The 10036-nt window shown below is 47.8% G+C and overlaps 1 protein-coding gene across 5 annotated transcripts in view; it reads right to left on the bottom strand.

The window, feature by feature from the left end:
• The window catches only part of Med12 (mediator complex subunit 12), a 23106-nt gene that overhangs the window by 5624 nt on the left and 7446 nt on the right, over positions 1–10036 (bottom strand). For all 5 annotated transcript variants that reach the window (XR_004117303.1, XR_004117300.1, XR_004117302.1 and 2 more), the window contains exons 17-36: positions 9979–10029; positions 9556–9674; positions 9231–9374; positions 8629–8792; positions 8276–8407; positions 7697–7924; positions 7379–7523; positions 7089–7209; positions 6529–6630; positions 6319–6432; positions 5883–6058; positions 5537–5716; positions 4443–4514; positions 3909–4042; positions 3581–3742; positions 2845–2956; positions 2593–2682; positions 1958–2067; positions 1611–1746; positions 731–892 (exon numbers count right to left, since the gene is read on the bottom strand). Coding sequence is in view for 2 of the 5 variants with exons in the window: in XM_031365743.1 (XP_031221603.1) it covers positions 731–892; positions 1611–1746; positions 1958–2067; positions 2593–2682; positions 2845–2956; positions 3581–3742; positions 3909–4042; positions 4443–4514; positions 5537–5716; positions 5883–6058; positions 6319–6432; positions 6529–6630; positions 7089–7209; positions 7379–7523; positions 7697–7924; positions 8276–8407; positions 8629–8792; positions 9231–9374; positions 9556–9674; positions 9979–10029 (2654 nt within the window). In the remaining 3 variants the exon portion in view is untranslated. The remainder of the gene's footprint in view (positions 1–730; positions 893–1610; positions 1747–1957; positions 2068–2592; positions 2683–2844; positions 2957–3580; positions 3743–3908; positions 4043–4442; positions 4515–5536; positions 5717–5882; positions 6059–6318; positions 6433–6528; positions 6631–7088; positions 7210–7378; positions 7524–7696; positions 7925–8275; positions 8408–8628; positions 8793–9230; positions 9375–9555; positions 9675–9978; positions 10030–10036) is intronic.

The raw sequence follows: 10036 nt of genomic DNA, 5'->3' as shown, positions 1-10036 counted from the left end.
CTGGCTGTCTTGGAACTCACTCTATAGACCAGGTTGGCCTCGAACTCAGAAATTCGCCTGCCTCTGCCTCCCATGTGCTGGGATTAAAGGTGTGCGCCACCCCATTTCTCTCTCTTCTATACAATATGGTTATTCAAGGAAACACTCAGCTAAGTGATGGATAGATGGCCCGTGGTTAAGAGCCCTTGCTACTCTTATATAGGACCCAGGTTTGTTTCCTAGAACCCACATCAGATGGCTCATAACCACTTAGAACTCCAGCTCCAGGACATCCAACTCTATGGGCACCTGCACATGTACGTGGCGTACACACATCCAAGCACATAATTTTTTAAATCCAAATACTGAAACCAACATGAAAAATAAATGGAAGCTGAGCTGGGCAAGTAGAAAGACATGGAGAAAAGAGACAGGGTGTCAGCAGAATGCTGAGAGATGGGAAACCAGTGGGGCAGAGAGGAGGGCAGGGTATGAAGAAAAGTCAGAGGGTAGTGAGACAGGCAGAAGTAACAGTAGAGTCTGAGAGAAGAGGAAGACTCCAAAAGAAGGGGAGACAAAGGGTAAGGAAAGCTAAGTGATTTGTTCAAAGCCCCATGGATGATGGTTTGTAGGTTTTCATGGGGAGAACCTAAGGGGCTCCTGGATTTGATGTATTAAGCTGGAGCCGTGAGGTCAGAGATTAACATGGGGTGCTAGGGGTTAGAGGGCATGGGAAGACAACAGGACATGCCTCCTTCTTGAAGATGGAATCGAAGCCAGCAATCTTGTTGCCCTTGGTGTCGATAAGGGAGCCCTGTGGCTCACAGGTTATGACATCTCGGTTCTGTTTGGGTAGTGGCAACAGTTGGTGAACCTTTTCCAGACTGTCTGATTGGCGCTCCCCCAAGTCCTTCTGCAGACACAAGAAGATGGGTCATGAATTCAAGGATATGGAAAAAGAGGGACAAGAAGTCTCAAGGGGTAGTATAAGGCAGACACTCAGAAGGTTAAGAGCACTGACTGCTCTTCCAGAGGACCTAAGTTCAATTCCATCAACCACATAGTGGCTCGCAATCATCTGTGATGGGATCTGATGCCCTCTTCTGGTGTGTCTGAAGACAGATACAGTGTACTCATATATATAAAGTAAATAAATAAATCTTTAAAAAAAAAAAGACTCTCAAAGTTGGCCATGGTGGTGTACATCTATAATTCTAGCACTTGGGTGGCTGAGGTAAGAGGATTTTAAGTATGAGGGCCAGCTTTGAGTATATAAAGAACCCTCTGACGCCCCTCCAAAAAAAAAAAAATCAGCCCTTAAGAGGCTGAGGCAGGAAGATTGCTGTGGGTTTAAGTGTAGTATGGGTTATGTAATGAGTTACATGAGAACCTAGGTTACAAAATGAGATGTTGTCTCAAACTAACCAACCAACCAAACAAAAAAAAAATTAGAAAAAAGGCAATGGCATTTAGTAAATCTCCATTACACAGATCAGAAAGAACAGATAGGAAAGGGGAAAGAAGAGGGCTCATCTCACTCTGCACACCCAGGCTGCACAGTAAATATAGTCAGGACAGAAGGAGCTGAATTTCCAGCACCCCCAAACCTTGTTCTTGAGCCCTCCGCTCACCTGAAGCTTCTTCACCAGGTTCATATATGCACGTTTGTTTTCCTCCATGCTGCCTTGCGAGATACTAGACATGTCTGCAGCCAACGTTCCATTGATAAGCACACTCAGCATATCCAACACAGTAGTGAAGAGCTCACTGTGGCAGGCAGGAAGCCAGGGAGAAAACCAAAGGAGCAAGAGATTAAGAAAATGGGGCCCTAAGAGGTCAGAGGCAGGAAGAGATGATGTCATCCCAAAGGGCCTGAGATTGTGTGGGGGAACCCAGGGCCCTGGGGCCACTGGTTCCTGCAGCTGGCACAGGACAGGGACTCCTTCAGGGCATGACCTACAGGGTTGAGGATGCTCACTTGTTAGACTGCATGTCCACAGTGCCACTGATGATGATCTCCAGGAGGAGCTGGGCCCACTCTGTAGTCTGCTGGGTACTACGCTGCACAGTGTCAAACATGCCTCCCACCTGCCAGGACCATAAATCAGTCAGATGGTTCAAGGTGATGGTCAGTTTTTTGAGAAAAGCTTAGGTTAGAACCTGGTTGAGTGGGAACTGAGATCCACTGAGGCCCTGTCCCGTCCGTCACTTGTACCTATGATTTCCTATTCGATGTTAGGCCAGTGGCTGAATTTGGTATGTCAGGATCTGTTTCCTTGCTTATAAAGAGATGGGGCTTGTACTAAACGAATTCTGCAATCCCATTTAACATTCCAAAATGGCTTTCTGGTATTCTAGGGCCCAGCCAGAATGTCAACTATTGAGGCAGGGTTCGTACAAGCATACAAGGTATTCAGTCTATTGGATCCTGGCCACAGGGATTTGGTTCCTTTGACCATTTTAAGGTCCTATATTTCAGGAAAGTGAGGTTAATATTGGAAGACCTCAAAGAATCTAGGACCTCCATTCTCAAACCTGTCTTCCCCAATCTGGAGCTTCTTTACTGTCTTTCCAACCCCACCCTTTCCTCCTTCCTCGAAGAGTCCCCCTCACCAGGTTGAGCCGCAGTTTGAGTGCCTCATGCATTAGCTGCTTTGGTTTGCAATCATCTAAGTACTGGTTTTCTCGCCAATTAATCACAATCTAGAATAGAAACAAGTTTAACATGCAGCTGAGGAATCTCCTTTCTATTCCAAGTCACCAAATGTTTTTATCAGAAAATAATGAAGGGTCCAAGCATGTAGTGGTCTCTTAGGTGCACCCTTCCCCAACCTGACGTCACCTCCAAGGCTTGGATACCCATACCTGGTGCACCTGGCTGTGGAGGGAGGCAAGGAGTCCCTCACGTTGCTCATCCTGTCCTTTTAGACATGTTAGCACCAGTGATAAGAAAGGTTGCTGGCTCAACAGGGACATGCTAGAGTCACGAGGAGGGAAAGGGCAGAGAGACAAGAAGACTGTAGGTCAAGCACCTTCCAACTTCCTTGTCCCAGATTCTACTCTTAAAACATTTTTTTAATTTCTGTTTTCTATGTATCTTATTTTATGTGCATGCCATTAGTACATGTAGAGGTCAGAGTAAAGTTGTGGGAGTTGGTTCTCTTCTCCACCATGTGTAACCTGGGAATTGAATTCAACGCTGCCAGTAAGCATTTTTACCCATGGAGCCATTCTTGCTGAACACTAAGATTTGTGTGACCTCCTATTTAGCCAAGCCATTCAGCTCTTGTCTTGCCACATTCTTTCCTTCCTTCCTTCCCTTCTTTTTAGTTTTGTGTTTGTTTATTGAGAGACGGTTTCTCTATGTAACTCTGGTTGGTTTAGAACTTGCTATGTAGACCAGGCTGGCCTCAGACATAGAGAGCCTCCTGCCTCTGCCTCCCAAGTGTGGGATTAAAGGCGTGTACTACCATACCCCACCCAAATGCTACCTTCCTGTGAGGCCTATTCTCTACCCTGAGGCCCAATGTTTATTCTTTCCTGTGCCTGCCACCTCTTCTCCTTTCTACTCTTTAGTCCTTACTGACCAGAGCCCCTTTACCTCTTCTGTTTTTGTCGATCTCGTTCTTTCCGGGAAGAAGAACCCAGGTGCTGACCCTTTTCCAATTCCTCCCCAGCAGCTTTTAATACATGGCCCTGGACTGAAGTGGGCAACTTGGCAATGAGAGGAGCCACCAACCATACACCAGATCGCTCAAGAGAACTAGAAGACAGAGGACATAGGGTTTCAGGGGAGCTGGCTAAGCAAGGTTAAACAATCTATCATTTCTTTCCCCTGGTCATGTCCAGTATCACTATTTCAAAACCATCATTCATGCTATCAGTAGACAAACTCATGAGGGACAAATCCTAATTTCTTTCTGACAAACCTGAGCACAGGTTTGGTCTTGCTGCTGCTGGGCATGTTGCTTGCTGCACTTCCAGAAGATGACCCCGTCTCTGCTGACTGTTGGAAAACCTCGATTGTGGCCTTGGCAATGTTCTCCAAGAGAGAGTTCATCTCCTGGGGAGAATAAAAGGCACAGAAGGGCTAAATAGGAAGCTAGCAGTAAGGGGAAACAAGGCAGGAGGGATGGGAGATGAGGCTGAAGGAGGGCATCGTGGAGGTAGGCAGTAGGGACATAGTGTCAGAATCTATACCCTCCTGTACCTCTGTATTTCTACAGTTCCCTACTGTCTTCTCTATTACCACCATAGCCATACTTGTCCACAGCGAAGGCTCCACACTCTCAGCCCATTTCCTTATCATCAGCTCCACAAGTCTGTCATTCTCACACCCCCTCTTATCTCTCACAGTCAGGAGCTTGAGGGTGGGACCTCAGTTCTTCTATGAAGGCTGATATCCCTGACACAGGGAACTGGAAGTTGGCCTGGGAAAGGGAGAGCCTGGGGACATTACTTACATTGTTGGGGGTCTGCTTGATCATCAGTTGTAGCTCCAAAGAGGATTGGCGCATGGTCCATTGGTCTAAATTCTAGTGGCAAAAAACAAACTAATTATCATTGTGTTAACCTTACTACCTATTTTATGGCTAACTCTTACTCCCCACAACAGACTCCTATTAGTTGGAAAGGGACCTCTATGCCCCTCTCATTAGGAAAGACTACATTTAAATAATCTCAAATCACTGAAATCGAGTATATTTTACTATGGTTTTAAAAAATGATTTCATATCCCTCTAGATCCTTGTCCCAGAGCCTCACCAAGTTCTGTTCAATGCCTAACCTTTAAATCCTTAATGTTAAGGTTGAAACCTGTGTTGTTTTACATCAGTTGCTCAAAAGTACCCCCACAGAGCCTTTTTACAGGACAGTCTTTTGAAGTCCTGTAGAGACTGGAAAACTACTTTTAGGTAATCCCCCTTAGGTATTACTTCCTCCAGGCTAAAAAGAATGCATTCCTTTAGGACTTCCTCCAAGGTCTTATTTTCCCACCCCAGTCAGTCAAATGTCTGAGGCAGGCAACATGACAAAGTGAAAGGGTACAGGTACACCTGAGTCCACATAGTCAAAACTTACTAGCTCCTCATGTGACCTTGGACAAGCTAATTAACCTCGGTTTCCTCACTGGTCAAACAAGGATATTCATATTCACTTCACAAGGTCATAAAGATCAAATGAAAAGGACTGAGTACATGGTGCTGTGCATACAGTACCTGTGCATGAGTACACTTTCCTCTGTGATAGCTATTACTATTCACTTACTGAGTCACAACCAAAGGGCCAGATATGCAAAGCAGAATTGAGGCCTCTCAGAGGCAATTCTTCCCATAGATGAGCTATGCTCACCCTAGACAGTTGTGCACTCACCTAATAGCCTAACTCTTGAGTCTAAACCAGACTACCACATCTGCTCCTAAGCCCATGGTGGAGCTGTTTTTCTTGCTCCCATTCTCCTACATGCTTGTTCATCTTACTACTTACTGAATAGTTCCCACTGTTTCCAGGTGGGGTTCGTCCTGCTGCTCCCCCCAGCACCCCAGCTCCTTTAGCCTACCTTGAGAATACGTTTAATGCGCTGCCGCTGGGGGTTTTCTCCATCTTCATTGTCCAGCAGTCGATGTGGGTAGCAGATGAGCTGCATGAGGCGCTGGGCCTGGGCACTACTCAACACTGGGTCTTGTAGATCATTGCTATCCTCACACAGTGACTTAAGGCAACGTTCTCCTACCCATTCCTAAGGAGGCTGATAATTAGAGGACGGCAAGCAACTTTGGGAAGTTGTGCCAGGGGCAGGTAAAGGACCCAATGTATAGCAGGGAGGTAGTGTGGTCATAGGCTAGAAACTGGGCTGGATTACATAGAAGCATTTATAGGTGGTGTGGGGGGAAGGTGAGACTGACCTGTTGGCAGATGCTTCGCAGCACGTACTTGGCATAGACATCCAGACTTGCTGTCTCCACAGAGATGTTGCGGCCACCCTGCCTCCGACCGCTACTACCACCTCCTCCCTCCTCTTCTGGAAGTTCTTCTGTTCCTCCCGGCACAGTGAAGCCTGAACCTTTAAGCTCTGCATCCCCTGCAGTTCATGGATGGGAGATAGAGAGTGCACAGTGAGATCAGAAGTGTATGGAGACCTGCCCTGGCCCACAGAAGCAGAAATTCCCCAGACGCTGCCCTATGAAACAGAAATACACAGAAATATACTTCTCCCCACCCCCTTTCTCCAAAGGTCAGAGAGACCACCTTTTGGATGGAGAAAGACTGTCCCTGTAGTTCAGCTGGCACTCCACCCTATATACACTTCTGGCATGTCTCTCTTCCTACCCCCTTGCATACCGAGTACAAACACAGCCTTGAGAACAGCAAACACAGCTCCATCCACGATGCGGTTCTGGGAGGCAGCCAGCAGGTGGCGGTCACAGGAGGACCGGATTCCAACAGTAGGTTTGTCTGCAAGAAAACTCAAGTTAGGGGAAGCAGGAGTAAAAGCAGTGGGTTGGGAGAGCCAATTTCTATAACTGCCTGGCTCCAATCAAAGTCACTCACTTCCATCAGACTGGCAAGGATTGAGTTGTGGCGTCTTGAACAGGTGGAGGAGGATTCGACAAGTAAGCCTGGCTCCTGGCTCAGAATCCTGCTCACTGCAAGCTAAACAAACAAACAAACAAACAAATAAGAATAGAGACAGAACAGATCTGAAAAAGAAAGAAATCGAGCTCTGTGCATGCATATGTGTATGTTGAGAGGAGGAATAAGCTAAAAATATAAGAGAGGTGAAAGGGGAAGAAACAATATAATCCTGAAGGAGAGTGGAGCACAAAAATCTTATTCAGGTAAAAGGTCAAAACCTAAAAGGTCCATAGGCTGGGCTGAAGCTCATGCTCAAGCATGAGGGAGGTATTGGGTTCAACTGTTTGTATGGACAGGGGTGGCATCAGGGCTGCAAATTCAAAATGAGCCTTTGCATCCTCCCAGCCTGGAGTGTAACAAAGCCTTGGCCTGGGGACTGCAGCAGGGTGTTTCTCAATCACAGGATGGCTAGGGAGCATGCATGAGCACACGTGGTGCAGTCCTGACATTCTAGGGCTTACGGACTGGAACTTTACCAGCATTGAGGAGTGAAGGGATGGCTGCACAGCGAATCAGGTCTTCTAAGAGCAAACATTGACGGGCGATGAGGATAGCAACAAAAGTAGCCAAGGAATCGTGAAAAGACAAGTCACTAACCTAAGGAAAACAGACAGGTACTGTGAGTCAGTATGCTGAAGGAGACATAGCCAGTGCGCCACGCCTCCACTCTACTCAACTCTGACCCTCTATGGTCTTGACTCTAGCCAGATCTCTAGCAAATAGGTAACTGCCTCATCTTCCAGCAAGACCCCACCCAAAGGCTTACATCTACGTTGCACAGGAGATCGTTGAAACCACAAGTGCCATTGTTGGAGGAGCAGCACAAGGCTTTAAGTACTCCTAACCACTCTGCACTCAGAGACTTGCAATAGCCCGTCAGCTCTGCACAAAGGATGGCGATGTCATTTACCCTAGGGAAAAGTACAAAAGCCCTCAGGAAAAGTCGTTCCACAAAACCTCAGACGCTTAACTTTTGGTCTCTGCCCCAGTAACAATGGAAGGTATAGTATCTCTCTGGTAAGCCAGTCCTCCTAATATCAGGTAGAGGCACGATGCTCATTCCTTAACTCAGGATGGCCCATACCTATCAGGATCATGGTGGCCCACGCAGACGTGCATAAGAGCATTGCAGACAAAGCTGTAGCGGTTAGCAGGGTTCTCACTAAGACTCTTGCCTAGTCCCGTGTAGGTGAAAGTGTGAGCAGCAGGGTTCTCCAGAGTGTCAATCATGAACTCCGGTGCCCAGCGCATATTGGATTCTGATGGCTCCACGTTACAGTAGATGGTGTTCTTCACTTTTGAGCAAAAGTCACTGCAGGGGTGGGGAAAGGAAATAGCAATACTGAAGGAGGCCTGGTAGGGGGTACAGGGATGGGCAGGAAAGGGGAGAAAAGAAAAAAGAAAAGGAGTGAAGGATGGAGGACCTTGGGAGAAGAAAAAGGGAGCTGGGCCACAGCAGACATGGCAGGAAGGGAGCCACATGTGATTAAGAAAGTGGCCTGTGAAGGCAAGGAGGAAGAAGGTTCACTTTCAGTAATAAAGTAACAGGTAAGGGACACAGTCCGTAACGATCCCGCACAGACAGCTCGATGCTGAGGTGTGCAGTAACAGGAAGGACGTGGGACTAGCCCCATTCTCTGACCCCCCCCTCTACCTCTCTTACCTGAAGAGCTCCCCAAATTTGCTCTTTAAATGGCTACAGGAGGTATACAGATCATAGAGATAAGCAAGGATACAGCGCTCTGCAGAGGAGCCATCTGAACGGTTCATTCCATGTTTCACCACGCCACAGAGCCTGCCACAGAGGCATGGTAGAGAGGATTAACAGGTGGTATACAGGGCCCAGGGCACAAAGGCCATGGAGACAAATTCAAGTGTCTTGGTAAAGCTATTCCTACCCCTACCTTATTAGCAGACGCTGCTGCACTGTGTGGACTGACATGTCCTTCCTAGGCCATTTCTAACTGGCATTCACCAGAACCCTACACATCTTAGTTACTCTGAAACCACACTTACCCCTCAAACACTTGTGCCATCTGGTCCTGATTGAGGATGAGGCAGGCATGATAGTGTCGAAGGACAGCCACAATACATAAGCACAGGCTGGTAGTGTAGCTGCCCACCAGATCCGACGACTTGAGAAGGAGCTCCGCCTCAACCACACTCAGCTCATTCAGCAACTATCAGAGAAATGGAAGTAAAACCTGAGAAGAGACCCTTTGTATTGTACATAACCCCTATTTTCCATGAGGAACTTGGCATGGCCGAACCTGAGCCCTTCCCACTGGAGCCACTTCAGCAGAGAAGGGTCAGATTACCACATAGCAGTGTCCTACACGATACTAGCAGTATCTCTAACCAAGTCTCCAGGACAGCATGCTGTGAACTCCATAGCAGGAAGATGGTCTGTACCCAAAGCTCTAATCTGTCTCTTGGGCCTCCCCAGGGAGCACTTAAGTCTCTATTCCAGAAGTCTTAGCTCATGTTCCACTTCCCCTCTGCTAGTCTTCAAGCCATCCAAATAGCCTGGGAAACTGGCTGGAGCCTCCACTCTTGTCTTCATGACCCTATATAGCATGAATTCCTTCTTCCACCCTTATCTTTCCCAACTTCCCCACCTGAATGGCAAAGTCGATGAGGCCACTGATGCTCAGTGAATATTCCATGAGGTCGAAGATGAACTGCACATGCTGCACCAGAGGCAAGTGGTATGACATGCCAAGGGCAAAGCTTGTGATCTGCTCCAGAACATTCCGGGAGACCTGATAAGGGCAATGCGAGTGAGACAGGAATGGAAGGAAAGAAGACCTAGGGACACAGGAAAGGATGGTGGGGGGAGGGGATGAGACCATCAAGCTTAGTCTGCTTAGGGGGAAGGTAAGACAAAAAGGAAACCAGGACAGGACGCCAGAATGTGGGGAGGGGGCTGGCTTAGGCCCACACCTGAGCTGTGACCTGGTGTTGGTCATAATGGGAAAGGTGCTGGAACTTAGCGAAAATATCTTCAGCAGTGGGAAAAGCTTCGGGCCGGTTGCGGCGTCGCTTCTGCCCATCTTCCCCACCTGACAGGACAGTTCAAAGCAAGAAGTCAGGACAAAAAATAAAACTAACTGACTGGGGCTCAGGGAGGGGTGTGGAGAAGGGACTATGGTAGGAAGGGAGGAGGGGAAAGGGAAAGGGAAAAGAGGGAAGGGAGAGAGAAGAGGGGAAGGGGGGTCAGGGAAGGGCTGGTATAGGGACAAATGGGACAGTGAAGCACAGGTTTAAAGGACCACAGACTATGTGGCCCTAGAGGAACATGTACAGGGAGGTGCTAGGTTAAGGGGGGAAGGGAGGGAAGGCAGTAAGGGGCTTACTGTGAGGTACCTAAGAATGTCAGGTCTCCAGGATTCAGAGGCACAATAGGAGCAAGCTGGTCTGTAGA

This window comes from Mastomys coucha, chromosome X, assembly GCF_008632895.1.
Source record: "Mastomys coucha isolate ucsf_1 chromosome X, UCSF_Mcou_1, whole genome shotgun sequence".
Taxonomy (NCBI): domain Eukaryota; kingdom Metazoa; phylum Chordata; class Mammalia; order Rodentia; family Muridae; genus Mastomys; species Mastomys coucha.
The sequence above is the reverse complement of the archived record's forward strand: the minus strand, read 5'-3'. Positions and strand labels throughout refer to the sequence as shown.